The following is a 22699-nucleotide window of genomic DNA, read 5'->3' on the forward strand; positions in this document are numbered from 1 at the left end:
AAAGGATTAATATTTAATTAATTATAATAATCTTTGTTATGGCTAATATGAAATCATCGTAAATTATAAACGTTATAGAAATTTACATAAAATGGTAAATAAACAAGAATCTGTTTTGGCTGCAATAACATTTTTTGCAAAAATCCATCCCGGTGAAGTTTGTGGCAGCAATGGTTTGCCTTTAACACCTAATTCTATAGCCATACTGGGTAGATCCCAAAAGCTAAAGGAATTCAAACATCCAAACTTATGTCAATATTTAGATGTCATTAGAGGCAAACATGGTGAGTTTGATTGCAGCTACGCCCCTTTTTTTTTGCGAAAACCTTAATAAAATAAAAACTGTTGAACATAAATTGCTCTTATTGTTTGTAAAATTTTTATTTCTTTAGAAATTCTACTAACTAAACCTAGTAATTTATATATAATTTCAGAAAGAACTATTGTGGTCTCAGAATATCGAGGTTCTACTTTACAGGATACAAGTAAAACTTCCCTTAACTTAGCCTTAATAGTACGAATATTTTTTCAAATAACCTCGGCTCTAAGGGAACTGGATGCCCACAAAATTGTAGCCCATAATCTGGAGCCAAAAAATATTCTCTTAGATCAATTTAACAACATTAAATTATTTAATTATGGTTTGTACTATATGACAAAGGGCGGGGAATATGTTGCCTTTCCCATTGGCAATATCAAATATATGCCACCTGAACGTTTGCTGGGAGCAAAAAACAATATTAAAAGTGATATTTGGTCGCTGGCTATGATCGTAGCAGAACTCTTGTTGCACACATCATTTTGGCCAAATTTGAAAATCTCCGCTATATCACGTAAAATACTCTCGTTTTGCCAATCGAATAATGTTTTCGAAAAAATCGCGCGGGAACATGATAAACTAGAGTTGTACCAGAAATTGGATGCCGATGTACGTGATTTGATTGAACAATGTTTAGCGGTTAGGCCAACAGAAAGACCATTGCCAGAGCAACTCTTAAATAGCTCAATATTTACAAAGAATCTCAATTTGTATCAAAATACACCCTTGGAAAAATCTCCTACACTTTTGCTGCGCATGCCGCTGGAACAAATCTATTATTGGTGGCAACTAACTGGAGGCGATGTTCAATCGGAACTCAAAAAAGAAGGTCTCATACGCAGTGAGGCTCCCATTTTATCCATACCACAAGTTGTTTGTCTTAATGGTTCAATAGTGGGTCCAAAACGCAGTCAATCGTATTTAATGGATGATCGTGTGGTGGTTTTAAAGTTACAAAATCTTATAGATCGTTTAAGAAGAATACCCGCTATGGCTTATTATCCACTAATACATTCCCCAAAATTTCCGTATAATTTTGGTTCAGGCATGGACCAGTTACCACTGGTCATACGTGAAAAAGATATTGAATATCAATTCTATAGAGTGAGATTATTTTCAAGATTATTAAAGGTTTGTTGAAAGTATTTTTTTGGAAGTTTTAAGAGATTTTCTTTATTAATTGATTGTGTATTTGTTTAGGGTTATCCTTATACTTCAGATCTAATACGCAAGGAGGCCTGCATTGATATACCGCCTTTATTAAGAGGTCCCATTTGGGCCTGTCTTTTGGATGTTATACCAAATGGAAGCTATGAAAAAATAGACAAATTTACACCCACCTCAACGGATCGCCAGGTGAGTTTAACTTGTCTGCCATGTAAACTTGCGAAATAATTCCTTTTCATAAAAATTAATTTTAGATTGAAGTCGATATACCACGTTGTCATCAATACGATGAATTATTATCATCGCCGGAGGGACATCTCAAACTGAAAAGACTTTTAAAAGCCTGGGTAACCGCACATCCCCACTATGTGTATTGGCAAGGATTGGATTCACTGACAGCACCATTTCTCTACTTGAACTTTAATAACGAAGAATTGGCGTTCCACAGTGTTTACAAATTTATACCCAAATATTTGCAATGGTTTTTCCTTAAAGATAATTCGGCCATTATTAAAGAATATCTAAGTAAATTTTCTCAATTGACAGCATTTCATGAACCAACGTTGGCACAACATTTAGCAAATATAAATTTTATACCAGAACTATTTGCTATACCCTGGTTTCTAACCATGTTTTCACGTAAGTTCTCAAAAGGATATTATTTAATTATAGCAAGTAATAATATAATTTTAAAATCATTGCAGATGTATTTCCCTTGCATAAAATTTTACATTTATGGGATAAATTAATGCTGGGCGATAATTCGTATCCTCTGTACATTGGCATTTCTATACTAAAACAATTGAAAACAACTCTACTTTCGTCGGGTTTCAATGAGTGTATTTTATTGTTTTCCGATTTGCCAGATATTGTTATGGAAAATTGTGTTGTCGAATCACAAAAAATGTATGAGTCTACACCCAAAAGTGTATCCCACCGATTTCATGTTTTAAGAGACCAAGAACTGGGACCATTTGTAAGTAGTTTATTAAAGAAACTAAGAGTTCTAGACATTAATTTTTATTCCTATTTTTTTATTTTTAAAAGGATATTACAACCGATGTCACTTTGGCTCATTTACAAAAGGAAATGTGTCCACGTATCAGTGCTAACGATCTGACTGATCTGTTGAGGCATCAACCCCTTGAACTAATGTGTTTGGATATACGCAGTACTTCTGATTATAATCGTGTTCATTTACCGAATAGCATTAATATACCGTACAATAATTTACAATTGGAGGAGAAATCATTGGAGTATCTGAACGTGCCACAAATCGAAGAAAAGCTTCTCAATCGTATTATTATCTGCATAAGCAATATTCATGAAAATGCTGTAGAAGTAAGTACATACAAGAAAATTTCCAAAAAAATAAATGTTAATTCATTTTATTTGAACATGTTCTCTTCCCTTAGTTTTCAAAATTTTTGATCGAATGTGGCATACCACGCGTTTGCATACTGCATCAAGGTTTTAACATATTGCATTCTATAGAGCCGAATATCTTAGTATCTAATTAATTACTTCAGAAAGAGTCTAGTTTAATTTATATTTAAAGTAAATTTAATTTACATTGTGTATTGTTTGAATAATTAATTAAAACCTAAAGTTTCTCTTTTGTATGTTTGTTAATTTATTAAAAAATTGTATTATTAAATTGCGCTAAACCAATGCATTTGATTTTCCTGGTAATGCATAAGCATCGGTGGTTCAGTGGTAGAATGCTCGCCTGCCACGCGGGCGGCCCGGGTTCGATTCCCGGCCGATGCAATTTGATTTTTTTTTAAAAAATTTAGATAATTAAATGAAATTAAATTAAAAAAAATAAAAATTCAAAATAAAAAACAGAATTGCATCGGCCGGGAATCGAACCCGGGCCGCCCGCGTGGCAGGCGAGCATTCTACCACTGAACCACCGATGCTTGTGCTTTCCCAATCTTTTTATAACATCGCTCTATTTTATGATTGATCAGTGTTGCCATTTTAACACATTCAGGAATGTGAGGAAAATCTATTTCTATACATTTTCCATTTGATTCAAAGTAATTGGAATAAAAGAAAGTTGTTGTTGTTGTTGTTGTAGCAGCATGAACAATTTACAATAATCAATCTGGATGTTCTGGTGGTTCTGCATGTTGTTCAAGTCCAAGAAATTGAGCTACTTCAACAGGATGAGTCCATAAATCCATTGGACTGAGTGAAGTAGGGTTGGCTGAACAGTTAAATATGTGGAGGGTGTCATGAGGACCCTGACCACATGCTGGGCATAAGTTAAGGACGGCACGGTCTATGCGAGACCAAAAGGCATTAAGCCTGTTGCTCCATCCTGATCTAAGTTCAGCCGGTTCTACGCACCGGAATGACCCGAGCTCACTCGGCCAAGGGCTGTCAACCCAGCAACAACAACTTTACAAAAAAGAAAGTTGTGCTAAATAACGGTTTAATGTCCGTTTTAAATGTGAATTATGGATGTCAACCGAATTTCAGTTGCGTTCAATTACCGGACCTAAAACTTACTGGAAATTATTGTTGGTGAAAAAATAAACTAATGATATAATAATATTAAAGCATACATACCGCTATGATTTGCTGAAATGGTAAAATATTATGTTCTTATTTTTTTTCAAAAATAAAATAAATTATTCTTTTAATATTTTTGTTAATTCTTCATTATGTGCACACTTTCCAAAATTTTATTTTTGTAATTCAATTAATCTAAAAATAATAAAGCTTTTTACCATCATAAAAAAATATGAATTTTGGTACATAATCCTCTCTAAATGACAGTGTTTGCATTAAAATTTCTTCTTTGAATAAAAAAAATCGTTACAAATGTAAAATCGTTACACTTATAATAAACTTGGCAGCACTGATATTTTCATATCCTCATTGGACAAAAAAAAACAACTCTGCGTGTTTGTTTACATTTTTCTCTCTCATAATTTTATTGTTTAGTTTTGCTACATCATTCACCGGTTGATTTGCAAAAATTTTGCAGGCGTTAAAAATTGTGAAATATATAACGAATAATATGAAAAACTAGCAACATATAATATAAATATAGCAATATACTTTGTTATAAGTGAAAAGTTCGTGGAATTCTTACAAAAAATAAAAGTGTTTTTTAATCAAACTACATTTTGCTAAGAAGCCTCTGCAGCAGAGGGTTAGTTTTGATCTCGTGTTTTATTGGCTGTGTTGTTAAATGTAATAAATAGATAAAAAGAAAGCAATAAAAATAGCAATATACTTTGTAATAAGTGAAAAGTGAATGGGATTCTTATAAAAAATACTTTTAATAAACTATTTTTTTTAACAAGCCTCTGTATCACCTGTTTTGTTTTATCCCGTTTTTTGTTCAAGCTGCCACAAAGATGAAATTATGCACAAAATCTTTATTGAAATTATGATTTAAATTAATGTAATTGTTCATCGATAAACTTGTAAAAAGGTATGTTTTAACTTAATATTTATCTAAATGTATACTTTGGTGAAGGATTTGGCACAGCCGAAAATAGCACTCTTAGGGCCATTATTACAACTTGCCTTTAAGTTCGTAATAGTAAAAGGTAACTTTAAGCAATAGAGCAATTAAGAACTTAAAGGCAAGTTGTAATAATGGCTCATACTTATTTTTAAAATCTTTGTTTGTATTTTTATTTATAGCATATTTGTGAATATAAAAAAGTAAAGTTATTAAAGTGTTTTGGTGTTATAGTTAAAACATAATTTTTGTATATGGTCAAAATTTTGTTAAAATTTTCAGCACTGTTTTCTCGGTTGCTTTGAGGTTTGGACGTTTATCATGTCACGTTTTTGTAGATTCTCCGTAATATACTATGTTTGTGTTTATCGTGGATTACCACACAAGAAACTTCTTGGGGAATTTTGTTTGTTTCAGCCACATAAAAATCTTGATCCAGAAGTTGTGAAAAGTCTGCCAGTACAAAAATTTCACCATCTATCACACAACAGGTGTATTCTCACTTTCTTGAGAAGGGTATATATAAGTTTGTCATTCCGTTTGTAATTTCCACAATATAATTTTCCGGCCCTATAAGATATATATATTCTGGATCCTTATAGATAGCGGAGTCGATTAAGCCATGTCCGTCTGTCTGTTGAAATCAATTTTCTAAAGACCCCATATATCTTCGGGATCCAAATCTTCAATAATTCTGTCAGACATGCTTTTGAGAAGTTTCCTATTTAAAATCAGCAAATTCGGGCCACAAATGGCTGAGATATGAGGAAAAAATCAGGACAACCTCGATTTTGGACCTATATCTGGATTACTAAGTCATTAATATAGACAATATGGATATCTAATGATAGATACTTCAAAGACCTTTGCAATGACGTATATAAGACCATAGTAGGTTCTTTTTTCACCAAAAAAAATTCAAAAAAAAATGAATAAACAACTTTAGAAAAAAAAAAATAAATTTTGTTTACCTAAAAATATTTAAAATTTGTATTTTGAAATATAATTTGGTAGGGTATATAAGAATATAGCTCTCTTACTTGTTTTTTTTTTATAAAATTTTACGTTCTTTTGCTTCTAAGTTTTTTTACCACATTGCGATCTGGAACTTTTTGAACTTTAAACAACTTTAACCCAGCATTGGCTTTGGTTCTACGCACAAAAGAATCAGAGCATTTAACTTTACGAGCTGCTTTTCTTATAGAAGTGTTTAGGGCTCTTCGAAAGAGTTGTTCGACTTCTTTTGCCTTATCAATATCTGTTAGACCCTTTTTTCCTGATCCAGGTTTTCTTTCAATGTTCAAGGCAGGGATGGTAAATGATTTTTTCTTTCGGTATCAAAATATTTTACTGATAGTACTTTTTTGAACCCCATTGTACTAAAACAATTTTTTTTTAATATTTATTAACAACAAAACAACAAGAAAAACGTATAAAAATTCATTTAAAGCATAGAAATAATAATAACTTAAAATTTAATTCAGTTCTGTTTAATTATAATAATAACATTTTTGTTTATGAAATATTCTTTTATAATTCATATAGACATATTTTATAAAAACAAAAATTATATAAATAACAACACAAATTGAGATCATAAGTAGTTGTAAATGTTAAATACAAATATAAAATTTTTATATATTTTTGGATAATAATTTGTTGAAAAAATTTAAATTGAAACAGCAAGTATGTGAAGATTTAAGTAAATCTTTGGTTTGAATAAGATTAGACAATGTTTTGCAATGAAGTTTGTTCCTTTCTTTTGTTTTTATAATGTTTTGAATTGAAAATACTCTTTCGACATTAGCCGATGAATGAGGTATAGACAAAATTCCAGTCATAATTCTAGAAATGTCAGAAAACATTAATTTTAACCTTTTAACGATAAATTTGTTTTGATTTTCTTGCGAAAACAATAAAGCAAGTTGTTTTATTTTAGTTTTTTCTTTACTCACTTACAAAATACAGTTTGTGTCGGCAAGAAACCTACCAATTGTAGTAAGGCAATGTAAGTAAAGATAAAATCACTGTTTATTGTTGGTGTTTTGTTTAAGCTTTGATATTTTTACAAATAAAGCTTGAGTGTCTGTAATTCTCAATCACTCTATGGTTTTATTTGCATAATATTTTTTCTAAAGCCTTTTAGGAAAAGGTTTCCTGATGATCTGGCCTAAGCAACCAGTGAAATGCTCATAGGAACTAGCGATACCTTTACTAAAAATGACATACATATATTTTCATTAGCTAAATGTTTAATTTCAATTATATCAGCCAATGCTCTATATTGAGTGCTAATTGACTCAAATGAGTTTTTTTCGCTTGGAAACATTTTCATTAAAAACGGAATAATACTATTTCCACTCAAAACATTTTCTGGAGAAAATTTGTTAAACTAGACCAGTGATGTTCAAAAATAAAAATGAAGATATTTGGTGAGAGAGCTACCCAGCAAACATAATGTCAAACACTTAAAATAACAACAAAATGAAGAAAGTTTAAATTTAGAATTTTTGTCAAATAAAACCAATTTATTAAATGAATATAATTTAAATTTTAAGGAAATGAAAGAATATACATTATACGGCCGAAATACTCTCAAATTTTTTATTTATTTTTAACTTTGTTTTTTTGTGTTCAATTGTAATTGAAACGCGTGTGTTTGCTATGCTTCATCCAAAAACCAACCAACAACAATGCTTATTGAATTTCTGAAAAAATGAGACATTTATTACGCTCTTTAAAAGAGCGTACAATATCGGTATCAATATGATTTGTGCATATCAGATGAGTCTCGGGAGTACCACGGTACTTTTGAACATCAAATAGTATCAAAAAAAGTACGATGGTATCAATTTTGCCAACCCTGGTTCAAGGTATCCTTCTTTCTACTGTTTAATGGATTTGAAACAGTGTGACAATAAACCTTGAAAGCTTTTACTATTTTTTGAAAAGTCCATATTTGATTTTTTTTTGGAAAGTTTTAATTATTTTTTTAGGTATTGTTTTCGGTGACCATTTTGACCGAAATAACAGTTGTAAATTAATGATTTAGAAATGCATAGAAAACCTATAACAGACTTAGAGAGGAACACATATTTCAATAACTAAAATAATGAGATTAAGGACCTGAATAAGCCGTGGGTTCCAAGTATTGTGTGTAGTGACATTTAGGATAGTGGGGAAGCGGTAAACGTAGTCACTCTTAAGCTACAAAGCTGATGCAGGGATAAGTAATAAATAAGTATGCAGTTGTAGCTATTATTCATTGAACGAAAAACAGGAAAAGTATCAATACGAGGATTTTCTTTAAATGGTTTATTTCTTAAATGTCCATGTTTCATCTGTTTATGGGACAGCAGAGCAAACCATGAACATTGGATTAATAATTTCTGGCCTTTGAGAGAAAACATGACGGTTGGAAAACAAAATGTTATAAAGCCGGTATTTTTTAATTTTCTTAGTGGCAAAGTTAGAAGTTACATTTAAATGTTATTAACATTAAAAGAAAATATAAAAACAGGGATGTTTTCAGTGAACAGAAAGATAAAATAAACAAAAATGGTAAAAGAAGATACAAAGGGAGTAACTTGAAGTGTATATACTACACTTTCAATCTATCATACACAAGCATCGGTGGTTCAGTGGTAGAATGCTCGCCTGCCACGCGGGCGGCCCGGGTTCGATTCCCGGCCGATGCAATTGAATTTTTTTATTATTTTCAAGCGAAACTTTATTATTTTTTGTAAGTTGTCTAACTATTCGAAATGGCGTAATGCTGATTTTTGGATTATTTCGATCAATTTTAGTAAGCAGAACTGGCGCTGTGGGATGAACCAAACGTAATGTTACGGTGCCCAAATTGGTTGCTTAAAAAACAGGATGGTGCACATGGAAGTCGTAATCCGCTAAGGAGTGTGTAACAACTCACCTGCCTAAGCAACTAGCCCTTTCGGCCGCACATGAATTTAGCTGTAGCTACCAAGAGAATCACATATTTTTTTCATATAAAAATTAAGAGCGGCAATTCCCGCTTTTTTATCGTTTAATAATTTTTTTTTGACTGTGGATCAAATGACGGGAATTCCCGCGATGACGGGAATTAACACATTTAATTTTTCAATGATATATGTAGCAGTGTATAACAAAAGGCGGGAATTCCTTAATGACGAAAATTCCCGTCATTTAGTTTTATGAAGTTTATTTAGCTCCCAGAATATAATTGCGGGACATGCCGTCATTAATATGAAGAAAAATGAAAAAGTTTTTTTAAAAAGGTATCTTTTATTTTTTATTAAAAACTATACTTTTATGCTAACATTAAATGATAATTTTAAATTAAAACAGTTTTTTTATTGAAAGCTTGTTTATGGGAAGTGCTGAGTACTCAAATCTATTGAAGGAGATTCTCCTTGTGGCTTTAGATGACGTACTTGATATGTAATTCACGAGATCCTTGCTTTAAAAAAAGAATTCCACACAGCCATATCCAGGATATGAAACAGGACCTTTTTATACCATCTAATAGTTTTTCTTGGACTAGAATAATATGATAATAGTTGGTCGGATCGATCAATTCCTCCCATATTTTCATTATAAGCAACAACGTCTATTGGTTTCATCTGCTTTTGGCCTCTTCTATTGGATACTTCGATAAGACATGGGTGATGTGCCGTAGTTATGGATAAAACATCGCGTTTGTCCTTCCATTTTGTAACGTAAACATTTCCAGTTCTTCTCCAAATCATTTCTCCCTTCTTTAGTTTTTTAGTGGTTATACATTTAGGATTTGTCTTGCGATTAAAACGTAAGGTACCCGTGGTGTGGGTTTTGTAATGAAGTAGCGTTTGAGACATTTTAACGCTGTTGTAGTAGTTATCCATAAATAAATGGTGGCCACGGTTAAGAAATGGATCCATAAGTTTCAAGACTACAGTTTTTGTTTTCGATCCTATCGTATCTTCTATAACTTTTCCTGCATAAATTTCAGCATTTAAAATGTAGCCATCATTTGATGTAAGTTCATAAAACTTTATGCCGTACTTAGCACGTGTCCCTTTATTGTATTGCTTAAACGATAGTCTTCCTTTAAAAAGCATTAGAGACTCATCTAAGGACAATTCGTTATTAGGTCTGTAGTTATTTCTAAAACTTCTTAAAACTAAATTCAAAAGCGGTATTACTTTTTCCAGCTTTCCCGTCCATTTAACTTGCTCATATGACTCGTGGTAACTAAAGCATCTTAGAATTAGCTGGAAACGTCTTTCAGACATAACAGCCGCAAATACTAGTTGGTAGTACAATTTATTTTTTGAAAACATTTTTTTAATGGATGGTTTTCTGTTCTGGCCCTGTAGGAGGCACAAGCCCAAAAATTTAAGCATTTCATCTTTTGATGTTTCAGGAAAAATTATTTTAGGTCGCTTTCTTGTCGACGGTTTGGTATCATTATTTTCCAATTTTTTTCATCCTCCTGATAAGAATCTTCTTGATCAGATTCACCTAGCTCACCATTATCATCCCTTACATCGCCGGTGTCGTTAGAGCTTGAATATCCTGTTAAGTCATCATCCAATGACATTTCCTCTTCAGAATCTTCTAATAATTCAGACACCCACTTTTGCAAATTTTTATTTTCCATTTTTTAAGAAAAATACGTTATAAAACCGTTACAAAAATTATTTTTTATAATTTTTTTTATCAGTAAATTAGTTTATCAAACTGATTGCACTCAGAAACTCAACTAATTTTACGTACATGTATTTCTTATGGACGTTTGACGGGAATTCCCGCAATATATTTTATGGTGGACGTTTTTACACAACAAAAAAAACCAAAAACGTACATCTTTCTCCCAAACATTTTTCCAATAAGAATTTGTTGAATTGAGTTTTGTTTCTCAAAGTAAGTATTTTAGCACTATAGCAACTCTCACTACGTCCAAAGAAAAAACAAAAATCAGCTGTAATAGTTAAAAAAATTGTTGTGAATATCAGCGGGAATTCCAGTCATTAGTTTTTTTAAGGACTAGTGAATGACGGGAATTCCCGCATTAAAGCCGAAAGGGCTAGCCCTTAAAATGGATGACGCTATACATTACAGCTAAATTAGATAGATGGTTTATGTTCAATTTCGGTTGAATTATAAACTTTGAATCTTTAGTGAGTAGGAGGGTACAATGGAGAGTATAGAAGTATTTGGCGTAAGTCTGAATTGAGCTGCCATTGGTACAGATCTCGGTGGTAGTAGCAAATTATAGCGAATATGATATTTTGAGTTATTTCGGTAACATTACTTTAGTTATGGTCATTACTAATGACGGTAATTTCGAGCTGGCTTAATCTTTTCGGTAATGGTAATTGCAGTTATTTCGGTAACGGTATTTTAGAGGTAATTGTATTAGAGCCGAATGGGTTTTTAGGAGTAATGGTAGCTTAGCGGTAATGGTATCCAAAATAACTCACTATCAGATTTATTATGCCAGTTTATACATACAAATATGATTGATTTTGTAAACCATTTTCTGATAGTTTGAATATAAATCTTACTTATTGCTTCATATACACAATTTACTTTGTGTAGAATGTGAAGCAAAACAAAAAAAAATCTTTTTGTTATAATCAAAACTAATCTTGGTTGCTGTAATTGTGATATTTTTTAAAGCAACCTAAAGAAAGAGAAACACGGTGAGAAAATTAAACAAAAAGAAGTGTGCGTTGGCCGGGAATCGAACCCGGATCAACTGCTTGGAAGGCAACTATGCTGACCATTACACCACCAACGCCCTGATTACTCTCATACATAATACTGCATATAACCAATTGTAAAACATAAAAGCTTAAAGCTTTCAATTTTTTAAACTTATTTATACGTAAATAACTAATAAAAACTTTGGCATAATCAAACAACAAGCATCGGTGGTTCAGTGGTAGAATGCTCGCCTGCCACGCGGGCGGCCCGGGTTCGATTCCCGGCCGATGCAACTGACTTTTTATATTTTTATTTATTTAGTTACAATGAAAACACAAATATTTTTTTATATTTACTTTTATTATTACTTAGTGGACCCAAATATGCTTTGATCAGATGTAAAAAATTAAGTTAAGTTCCTTTTTTCAAGTTTATTTGATTATTTATGTAAATATACTAGGATCGCCCGGTGGCCGAAATTCGACCACTTTTAAAACGCTTCTTACCACTTTTATGGAAAGGAAAAAAGCCATACACGAATCTTATACGATCCGGTTACATCGGACTACATAATAACGAAGACAAACTTCGACAATATACCCCAAATAGTTCCGACAGATCCAAAATGGACAGATCGACAGGTTCAGGTAGCTACATTGTGAAGACGGACACCAGAATATCGTTTAGACTTTCTGATGAATGTAGTGTTCTTCAGGTGGGGAAACAAGGTGACTTTCTACTAGGAGTCTCAGAGTCAACTCTAAGCTGGTACATCAGGCTGATTGATCACATCGAGGCACGACTGAGCAGGGCACTCTAGTATTGAAGGGAATGAAATTACGCGAGCTAGCAAGACATGTCTCAAAACTATGCTTAGAGGCAAGGGACACATCGGTGAATCCACCAGTCAACAATAACCACAGGATAGTATTTGCTGAAATTCTGTTCTGGACTAACCGGTCATGGAGAAGTAGGCTGGATTGTAGGATCTCCATGGCCTTGGATTCTAGACTGAATACTTCAGGTACCAGAATATTATTAGAGCTGAAAAAGAGTAGTGTTAGAGAGTGACAACTGCACTCCGGATCATTGTCGAGTGTGCGCGGATGATGGGCTATACGCCAGAGAATATTATCGGCTTTATTAAGGAATTGGGATGGTTTTATGATTGTTAATTATGTTAGAGTAGAGAGTGCAGTAATTTTCCTTATTTCCAGGCATTCTGTCCTATGAAATTTAATGGGATTGTTAGTTATTTTTGTTATTTCATTTCTTCTATTTCTATCAACATTTTCTTTATAAATTTACATCACTTTGGGTTGAAGGGAATCACAATGGATCCATAGGTCGCCTAATGTAATTGGAATTTCAAATGAAAATTCTCAATTTCAATTGTTCTTTTCCGAATTTTAAATAAAAATTCTCATTTTCAATTTTTCTTTTCCGAATTACTGTTCAAAAATTACTGTTGGACAAACTCAAACAAATTTTTGAGTTTTTGATCTGTGGAAAGCAGGTATTACAGAAAATCTTTTAATGTGATGTTTTACTATAGCGAACGAGTGTTTTTTTAGTTTTGCATACACGCAACACAATACATTTTTAAAAAGATTTATCTTTTAATTGGAGCATCTTAAAGTTATAAAAACTTATTAAATATTTATCATTTTATTTACTTAACACCGATATATTTCCTGATCGTGCTTAGCTCTGAGGCTCCCCCAAGTTGGAGTTTCATTTTAAGCAATTACCGTTATAAGCATCGGTGGTTCAGTGGTAGAATGCTCGCCTGCCACGCGGGCGGCCCGGGTTCGATTCCCGGCCGATGCAACTGATTTTTTTTCCTGTGCCTTATTCAAAATGCAAACAATATTTAATTTACTATTTTTTTTATTTATATAGTTTTTATTTTTTTTTCAGATACATTTTAGAATATGGTTACAATAGTTTGGGGGAAAACTAACATACAAATATTTTGTTTTGGGGTTTTTTTGGTTAAATACAATTAATTATATGTATAAAAAAAGAAAACTTTAAATATTTTCCATTAAATTATGTTATTTTTTTTTATATTAAAAGTTATACAAAAAATCACATTTAAAAAACATGTGTGAACATTATCTTTTTTAGTTTGGTTTTGATAATTTTCTTAAAATTATAAGATTTTTAATACAATACAAAATTTTACTAATTATTGTAAAAAAAGTTAATAAAACTAATTCAGTACGATCTATGTTTGGTTGGAACAATGTCGATTAAGCCTTTTTCCTAACGATATCTACATTAAGCACTGAACAATAGCTTTTCTCCATTGTGTTTTACTATATTTAGATATTAGGATATTTATATGTATTGTTTTAGTAAAATTAATAATATTTATATTTTGGCACCTTGTGTTTAAGTATGATAATTAAAAAAAAATATTTCTTAAGAAACTTAAATGTTTTGTACACTGAAGAATTTTTGTTATAAATGAAATTAATAGCATGAATATGGTATTTTTAGATAGTAGAGAACAGTTTACAATATTAAATTAAGAAAGTTTACATTTGCTTGGATTCTGAAAATTTTTCTATCTAGATTTCCACGGAACACAGCGGTAATCCAAACCCCTCTTTAATTATCATTATATTTGAGAATAAAATAACAGGAATGTTTCATATTTTAAAACCTTTAATCTTAAAATCGCTTGAATTTCCTACAAAATCTGAATTTCCCTATTCTTATTTACAAAACACACCTTTTTGATGGTTCAATATTTATGTTATGTTAAATGTGATTCATAGTGCTATGAATCAAGCATGACGAAGTCTCACAACGATTTTATATTCGATGAAATCTGACACAACAAGATATTTCTTGTTACAGGCTCAAAGTCTGTTGAATTTGCCTGGAATCAGACCATGATTTCTTCCAGCTCCATACAACAGTAACGTCAACATTCGTGAAAAATGTCTCTGGAATTCCCTGGAAAATATTTCGATTATATCCATCGAATTTTTCTATTCTAGCTCCATACAACAGTAACGTCAACATTCGTGAAAAATGTCTCTGGAAAATATTTCGATTATATCCATCGAATTTTTCTATTCTAGCTACTGAAAGTCAGTTGACAAAGAAAAATTACAAATCAACTGGAAATTTTCTCCTGGGAAAAACTTTCGACGACAGCAGATCTGTTACAACAAAAGACGTCAGTCCAAATTCTTAAATATGTTGCTATTGAGATAAAATTCACATCAATCAAGTTTCTTGGAAATGGAATTCATAACATGTTTTATGGAAATCAATCCATAATTGACCATCATATTAAGACCCACTTCCGATAATCACTTTAACGACCATAAATCTCTGCTAAATTGTGGTATCGGGATTAAATATGTTTTTGCTAAAATCACTCTAACAAAACTACCGTTAAAGCGCATTATTAAATCTCTAATAAGCTGTATGTTTCAATATTCATATTCAGGTATGTGATAGAAATTAATTACTTGCAATTGGTTCCAATTTAAAAATCATGACACAAACTGTCTCACACCAAAAATCATGGTTTTTCTTGGAATATTTTTAAAACTTGTTTTAAAATCAGTAGTTCTAGAATGACTATAAGCTGAACCACTTTAGATACTTTGATAGCATCCATAGAACCAGGGATATCGTAACCACTTCAAGAACCCGTTTGTGGAAACATTATTGTGATTCCTTTGTAATTATATAGAGTTTTATATCAACTACATATTATGAACTAGTTACACATTGGTTCTAGACTAATCAAATTTTAATTTTGTCAAAGGTTTACAAAACAAATTTTGTATGGAATTTTATAAATAAGGGAGTAGTTCTATATAACATAAAATAGTTTCGAAAGAACTTCATGGAACCGATTAAAAGGCTATAAATTTTGTTTTGTAAAATTGATTATGGTTCTTTTTATCAAATTACAGAAAGAAATTTAAACGAAGAATACCTTATTATTATTGATTTTATAACGTTTTTTGATTCTCCTGAAAAAAAAATAAAAAGTGTAGTTACGCCCGTTTGCATTTAAGGTGACGATATGTATATTTGATTTGGTCGGTTTTGTAATGCATCAGTTACGTTAAAAACCAAAATACTGGGTCACTGAAATAATTTACATCGAATATTTTTCCAATTAAGTTCTAAGTGTGACATTTTGAACAAAGCACACTAATGGAAGACTTAGTTATAGAACCGTTCTTTACCGCTTTCGTGGAACTATTTCCGAGGTGACAATTTTGAACAAAAATCATTGGTATCAACGATAAACTAGAACGGTTACTAGCTATATTCATGCATTCTAGAGATTGGTGTATTTGAATTCATATATTTCATGACTTTGAATTAGGAATTGTTTATCGCGAATGATAATTTAAAAAAATTCTGAATAATATTTTATGTTTACAAAATTGGTCTTATTGTATTTTGAGGTTATTAATAATTGGTAGTATTCGAAAAAGTTAATTCTTAATTCTATTTTCAAAATCAAATTTTCAATATTCATGCCTGTCACAGAATTCCATTCCGATCGAAAGAGGAATTAATTCCGTTTTTTGCTTCTTCAGAAAAAGTAAATCGAAAATTTCTTTCGGAATGAAACCACTTTTAGTTTTCAGCATTTATTTGTTATCGTCTTTGAAAATTAACAGTTCAAGAATTCTTCAAAAATTAATCTTATGGTCGCGAAAGGGTAAATGAACTAATATATATACAACAGATATTTAAATAAAGGTTTTTACAGCCAATATCCTAAACCTATTTTTATGTTAAAATAATTATATTAAAGAAACTTAATGCAAAATGACAGCTTTTGCTTTGCTGCTTCTTTTTTGAGAATCTCTTCCAATCGATGTAATATTTGGTTAAAGCTTTGGATTATTTTTAAACGATATCATTTTAATTTTAGTTTTACATTTATTTCTCTGCGCTAGTAGTTAACTCAATTTCTAACTTTCCCACGAACATTTAACATTCCCATGAAAATTGGATATACGCTCCGATTCCGATTCTCACTCGGCCTAATATTGTCAACCCAGTGACAGCAGTATCAATTTTTTTCCGCAGGAATAAACTCTCGATAATAGTGGACCATTTGGTTGGTAGTACTCTGGAAATCTTCCTCGACTATCTGCTTTATTAAAGACCTGTGCAACGCCTGTAATGATCTAAATTTCATAGTGAAATTTAAAAAAATCTTTATTTTAAAAGGATGCAATTTGTTCACCTTGATGTTTTTCCTAGCGTTAATTTTTAGAACTTTTTGAATTCTGAATGCTTTAAGTTCAACATTAGCTTCAACTTTTACATAAAAGATACGAAAGAATTAATTCGTAGTTCCATTTTCAAAATCAAATTAAATTTGATCATTTAACAGTTAATTTCGAATTTATTCACATGGTTAATTTCTTGTTACTATTCTTGATTGAATTAATTCCACTGTGAATTCCACTGTGAATTCGTTTTTTGGGAATGGATTTACGAAATGAATTGCATTTTTTAATTCTGAATTAAAATTTCATTGTTCCCTAATTATGCCTTTTTTAATTTTGTCTCAATCTCAGCATACTTTTTCTTTTATAAAATTGTATTAATTTAGTAGTTGATAAAATATTGTCTAGTCACAGATGTAAATGAAAAAATTTAAGTTTAGTGTATTTTTCTTTTATAAATGTGTGATGTTTTTATTATTTTATTTATTTATATATATATTTTTTTTAAATAAAACAAAATTAAAAATATGTTCACAATAAAATATACAATTGTTCGGGTTCTTTTTTTTAATCATTTAAAAATGGACGTAAAACAAAAATAAAACAGAAAAAATAGTTAAATTTTCTTTTAAAATTAAAACAATTATACAATAAAATAAAAAAAAAATAATTAAACAGAAACAGAAAATATACATATGCATAAATGTGGTTTAAAACAAATATAATAATAATAACTATGTATTTAAGAAGAGAATTTATTAACAAATTACTTAGTTTTTAAATTATTAGTATTGCAGTTTTTATGGTTTAATAATTGTTTGATAAATTAATTACATTACACATTCATTCACAAGCTTATTTTCATACGAAAATATTTATTTATTAATGATAAATAAAAATAATAATTATGTTACTTTTCATTACTAATGGATATAATATAAAGTATGTATTTTATTTAGCAAATAAAACAAAAATATAATAATTAATAATTCGTTTTTATATATTTATAAAACAATTGCATCTAAAAAAGGTGTTGTAAATATATATAAAGTTGCCTGGCTAAAGTTTTAACACAGAGCCTTCGTATAAAGTCGAATGTGGACTGATTACTTAAATATTTTTAAAGTTCGGAATTCAAAACCTTAATTTGTTTTTATTGTTTTAGAATATTGTTGTGTAAAATTATATGTATATATGACTTGCTGAATATTATTTAAAATATTGCAGATTTCTTATACAAATTTTCTTTGCTTTAACATAATTTTTAAGTGTTTGACAAGATTTTTAAGAAATATAAATAGTTTGTTTTTAAACTCTCTGTCAGAGCTTGGAATTAGTTAATTTAATTTAAGCTTAGTCCACTAAAATCTTTATTCATAATTAAAAATGTTAGCAATTCATGTTCATTCCCTATATAACAAATTCTTTAGCTTCATTCAAAGGCTTTTAATTGAATAGGATTCATTCATTGTTGAATCATTTCGTAATATAATTAATTCATAATAAAATTTATTCTAGCTTTAATGACTCAATTTTTCTTAATTCAAATCGAATACAAATTGAAGGAAATTTGTTTTTCTTCATTCGGCTTTGTTTTACTTTTAATCATTTACAAAATGAATGAAAAAAAATTGTCTTAAGCCTTTTTGCAATAGATTTGAATTAAAGAAAACTTGAATAATTCAATAAGGAACTCATTCTTTAAAGAATTATTTCTCAAAGTAATGAAATCAATACATTTGAAGTACTAAGGAATTAAGCCTGTGAATTAATTCATAATGAATTCATTAATGGAATGGTTAACAGAAAAAAATCAATTTGAATTGGAAAATTAAATTAAGAATTAATTCTTTCGAATATTTGCTCTTTGCTCTCAGTTTAAAAGTGAAATTGTTAAATGTGTAAGAATATTGCAAAATGTTTTCTTTTATTTTCCACAAAATCTCAATTTGCTTTTAGTTTTACAGAATATTCTTTTTATGTAAAATTAAATATTTGACTTTTCGATTTCGAAAAAAAAATTTCTTTAATTTAAAAATTTACATTTAAACAAAAATTGTGTATTTTATTTAAGATATCTCTCAGTTTAAAAATGAAATTGTTAAATTTTGATGAAATTTTCTAAATTAACAATAAAATTGTTCATTTGATTTAAAATTTTTTCAGTCTAATTAAATTTTCACAGAATTTGTACGAACGTGAAAATAATCGTTTTGGTTTCGCTTCTTCAGATTTCGTTAAAACGTTTTGCTAAAAAAATGTCTGCCTTAAGGCGCAACTTACAATTTGTTTTAAAATACAAAGCTTATGAAAGAAATATTAATTTGTCACTCCTAAAAGTATACACAGATTTTTAATATTTTACTTTCACTTTAACATTTCATAGTGGAATCGTTTTTTTATCTATGCGAGTTATGCGTTTTAATTTTCACTTTCGTACGAATTTGATGGCTGTGTTTTTATTTTATATTTGAAATTATTAATCAATTATTTCTAAATCTATATGTTGAATTCCGAATTTCGAAAATAAGTTCGTTGGTTTTTTTTTTATCTGTTAGCTCTGTATTAACTTTGTTTATCTTTAATTAATTGTAATTATTTTTTAAATATTTATTTTATAATATGTATGTTTTCTTTTTTTACTTTTACAACTTATAAATTAAAAATTATGTTTAAATATTTATATTTATGTATAATTTTTGTATGGTTTTCTTTATATATATTTATATTTTTTTGTATACATTTAATGTAAAATAGTTTAATTAAGTGTCCTTGTTTCTTTTTTGTTATTAATTTGTTTTCTTTTTATCTAAAATACATTTATTACATACTTTTTGTTGTTGTTAAATATATATATAATTTTTATTTGTTCCTTATTGGCGAGATTCCTTAAAAATGTTCATTTGTTTAAATATATATATATTTCGAGTTAAGTTCGATTATTTGTTTTAATAATTATCATTAAAAACAAATCCAGCAACCAGGATATTTAAAATATTCACAATTTTATTTATAATCTAGAGAGCATAATTAACTCTAAATAACATGAAATGGACTAGGGCTAATTGTTTTGTTAAAATTATTTAATTTTCAGGAGCTTGGCTAACTTTTAAATTGTTTAAGATTTTTGAAATCTTTTTTTTCTTAAGCCATTTCTTCCTTAATTCAAAATTGCCCATCGTGTCCTGGGTAAAATATGTTGCTGGTTTGTTTGTTTTTTGTTTTGTTCATTGCAAAAGTTTTCTTTCATGGCTTTTTTAAAAAAAGTTTTAACGTTTATATGATTTTAATATCAGCATTTGTCAAGTTTTATCATAATGGTTGATTGATTGAATTCTTTATCCAAAACATAAGTATTATATGTTTATGTGTATAATATCGTTAACAGAGTGAAAGTTTAAAAGCGTTTCTTTTATAAGGTGTCCTTAGAACCAAGTTGATTTACATGCCCGATTCTGCTATACCTTCATCGTCTGCAAGAAAAATTTTTGAAATATTTTAATTAACACAATATTTGGAAATGTTGAAGATTTAAAAACAAGCAAATTACCAGAAATTTCATGCTTTAGAAGTGAAAAATTAGTACAAACAGATAATTGAATAAGAAATTAGTAAAAAATATAAAAATCATAAAAAAAATACCTACTACTTTTCTGTAGTATCTGTAGTTACATTATAAAGTTTATGTGGTTTTAGAATTATATTAATTTTTTTTAAGATTTCTGATTCAGATTGAGAAATAGTTTTAAAATTTTTGTATGAAGCACCACTCAACAATTATTTGAAAACTGAGTGATTTTTATGAAAACATTTTAAAATTGTTTTATGGTCGCGTTTCTGAATCAATCTGAGACAAATAAATTCGACATTATTTTTATATCCGCCATAAAAATATTGAATTTGTCATTCCGTTTGTGTCATATCGAAATATTCATAGCAGACCCACAAAAGTCTGCTATATATTTTGGGTCCTTATGACGATTTAGCTATGACTATCCGCCTGTCTGTTGAAAACATGGTAGGGCTCAAACTGAAGGAGCTAGCTTGTTGAAATTGTCCACTTTGTTGATAAGGTTTGTTTGGCATTGAAAATGGCTGTTTGATCAGTCATAAATAAACACGGTTTTGAAATGGCTCCAGAGAATATAATTCTGCGGCGTTAAATCACAATAACGAGGTCATAAATAAACATGGTTTTGAAATAGCTCTAGAGAAAATAATTCTGCGGCGTTAAATCACAATAACAATTTCTTTTCATGTAACAACTAGATTGTTTGACCGGCGGTGTGTCTCAACATTAGCAAATTGTCACCAAAAAGCATAGCCTGTAAAAGCTGCTCGATGCAGTCAAATGTTCACCATTTTGATAGTAAACTTTCACAATTAAAATTCATTGTTCAAAGGATGATAGCTCAATTCTTGACATTTCATCATTTGACTTCTAATTTATTTCATAACCTCAAATTTGTCCACCCTTTAGTTACATATTCGAGATCAACATTGGGGGAACTCAGAAAAGCATGCACTGCTTAAATATAGTTTATTTTAATCGTGTATTTTTAAGTTCAAAACATGGCTTCGTAAAAATTTCAGCATTTGTATAAAAGCTGACCTGATTGGGCATGTTTTTGGGTGAACGGAAAAAACTTCTTGTTAATAAATATGTTAAAAATTAAAATTTAAAATTTTTATAAAATTCAGAAAAATTGGTCTACATTTGTAAAATATACGATCTGTGAAATCTTGTTCATACTTCAGAGGATCAAGTTTTACACTCTGTAGTACAAAGTTTACTAAAATAGAGAGGTTAGAAATGTAATAAATTTTAAATTACTTTTAAAGCACGATCTGTTATCAGAGTTTAGAATTAATTAATTAAATTTGAGTTTAATTAAGAATTAAAAATGTCAGCAATTCATTCCGTAAATCCATTTAAAAAAAACTAATTCTTTAGCTTCAATCATAGGTTATTATTTAAATAGAATTCATTCAACCTTTGAATGATTAAATGTTTGTAAATTCAAATTGAATGAAAATATTTATTCTTCATTAAATTGTGTGTGTTTTTTTATCATCATTTACAAAATGAATTGAGAAAAAACAATTTCGTAATGGTTTTGAATTAAAGGGAAGGAACTAAATTGAAAAACATTGACTAAAGCCTATTTGTAATAGATTTGAAGTGATGAAAAATTTAATCATTCAAAAAGTGTTGTAAAACCATTTTGCAATGGATTTGTTATAAAGAAATCTTGAGTGATTCAATATGGAATTAATTATATAAATAATTAATTAATTCATTGGAACCTTTGTCGGACATTTATTAACAAGGGCAATTCGGTTTTTTACAATGTGTAGTTCATATACATTTTGAAGATAATTTTCGAAACTAATTACGCATTATTTCCCAAGTTTTAGATGGTTATAAGAACTAATGGATACATTTAAATGGACTCTTATTTTTGGGCCGATAAAAACAATTTTTTTTATAGTTTTAGGTTTTACAAATGTTCACAAGAGCTTTGTTAAACTGTTGAGATTAAAAATAAAATTAAACAAAAGTTTTAATTACCACAACCAAAAAGAAATAATTACAATTACAAATAATATAGAGAGTACACTTAATAAAAATATATATTAAAAAAAATCGTTTACAAACCCATAAACGGATTGGCATAAATAATGCCACCATTTTCACCAAGACCACCACTACCATTAACCACACCATACGAACCACCACCATTAAGACTCGTTTTCAAAGCATGTTTCGATAATTTCGTATAATTTTCACCATCCCCCACAATGGTGGCAATT

General features: G+C 29.6%; 3 protein-coding genes and 6 non-coding genes across 10 annotated transcripts in view; 5 read left to right on the plus strand and 4 right to left on the minus strand.

Annotated features, from left to right (window-relative positions):
- Window positions 1-48: 48 nt before the first annotated feature.
- On the plus strand, window positions 49-3153 carry LOC135958124 (TBC domain-containing protein kinase-like protein). Its single transcript, XM_065508991.1, has 7 exons — window positions 49-284; window positions 435-1450; window positions 1520-1675; window positions 1741-2125; window positions 2191-2462; window positions 2534-2827; window positions 2902-3153. Exons 1-7 carry the CDS (start codon window positions 92-94, stop codon window positions 3004-3006), a joined length of 2421 nt encoding a protein of 806 aa, XP_065365063.1. The 5' UTR covers window positions 49-91; the 3' UTR covers window positions 3007-3153.
- Window positions 3154-3185: 32 nt separating this feature from the next.
- On the plus strand, window positions 3186-3256 carry TRNAG-GCC (transfer RNA glycine (anticodon GCC)). Its single transcript has one exon. It is a non-coding gene; the product is annotated as a tRNA-Gly (tRNA).
- An 81-nt stretch (window positions 3257-3337) lies between these two features.
- Window positions 3338-3408, minus strand: TRNAG-GCC (transfer RNA glycine (anticodon GCC)). The gene has a single exon. It is a non-coding gene; the product is annotated as a tRNA-Gly (tRNA).
- A 1548-nt stretch (window positions 3409-4956) lies between these two features.
- On the minus strand, window positions 4957-10608 carry LOC135958480 (piggyBac transposable element-derived protein 4-like). Its single transcript, XM_065509388.1, has 3 exons — window positions 10479-10608; window positions 9486-10254; window positions 4957-5032 (listed from the first exon to the last, which is right to left on the minus strand). Exons 1-3 carry the CDS (start codon window positions 10606-10608, stop codon window positions 4957-4959), a joined length of 975 nt encoding a protein of 324 aa, XP_065365460.1.
- On the plus strand, window positions 8598-8668 carry TRNAG-GCC (transfer RNA glycine (anticodon GCC)). The gene has a single exon. It is a non-coding gene; the product is annotated as a tRNA-Gly (tRNA).
- Window positions 10609-11679: 1071 nt separating the features above from the next.
- On the minus strand, window positions 11680-11751 carry TRNAG-UCC (transfer RNA glycine (anticodon UCC)). The gene has a single exon. It is a non-coding gene; the product is annotated as a tRNA-Gly (tRNA).
- Window positions 11752-11878: 127 nt separating this feature from the next.
- TRNAG-GCC (transfer RNA glycine (anticodon GCC)) lies at window positions 11879-11949 on the plus strand. The gene has a single exon. It is a non-coding gene; the product is annotated as a tRNA-Gly (tRNA).
- A 1467-nt stretch (window positions 11950-13416) lies between these two features.
- TRNAG-GCC (transfer RNA glycine (anticodon GCC)) lies at window positions 13417-13487 on the plus strand. Its single transcript has one exon. It is a non-coding gene; the product is annotated as a tRNA-Gly (tRNA).
- Window positions 13488-20091: 6604 nt separating this feature from the next.
- LOC135959151 (tyrosine-protein phosphatase 10D-like) overlaps window positions 20092-22699 on the minus strand; it is a 248264-nt gene continuing 245656 nt past the window's right edge. For both annotated transcript variants that reach the window (XM_065510201.1, XM_065510200.1), the window contains one exon: window positions 20092-20358. In XM_065510201.1, the coding sequence (XP_065366273.1) occupies window positions 20327-20358 (32 nt within the window). In that variant the 3' untranslated portion in view covers window positions 20092-20326. The remainder of the gene's footprint in view (window positions 20359-22699) is intronic.

Source organism: Calliphora vicina, chromosome 4 (genome assembly GCF_958450345.1).
Source record: "Calliphora vicina chromosome 4, idCalVici1.1, whole genome shotgun sequence".
In the NCBI taxonomy this organism is placed as follows: domain Eukaryota; kingdom Metazoa; phylum Arthropoda; class Insecta; order Diptera; family Calliphoridae; genus Calliphora; species Calliphora vicina.

Coding starts and splice junctions, on each gene's coding strand:
- LOC135958124 (XM_065508991.1), top strand. CDS start 92: ATGGTAAATAAACAAGAATCTGTTTTGGCTGCAATAACATTTTTTGCA. Junction 2,126..2,190: donor GTTTCTAACCATGTTTTCAC/GTAAGTTCTCAA, acceptor AAATCATTGCAG/ATGTATTTCCCTTGCATAAA. Junction 2,463..2,533: donor ACCAAGAACTGGGACCATTT/GTAAGTAGTTTA, acceptor TATTTTTAAAAG/GATATTACAACCGATGTCAC.
- LOC135958480 (XM_065509388.1), bottom strand. CDS start 10,608: ATGGAAAATAAAAATTTGCAAAAGTGGGTGTCTGAATTATTAGAAGAT. Junction 10,255..10,478: donor CGATGTAAGGGATGATAATG/GTGAGCTAGGTG, acceptor ACTACCAACTAG/TATTTGCGGCTGTTATGTCT. Junction 5,033..9,485: donor CCAAGAAAAACTATTAGATG/GTATAAAAAGGT, acceptor ACGAACTTAAAG/GCAAGTTGTAATAATGGCCC.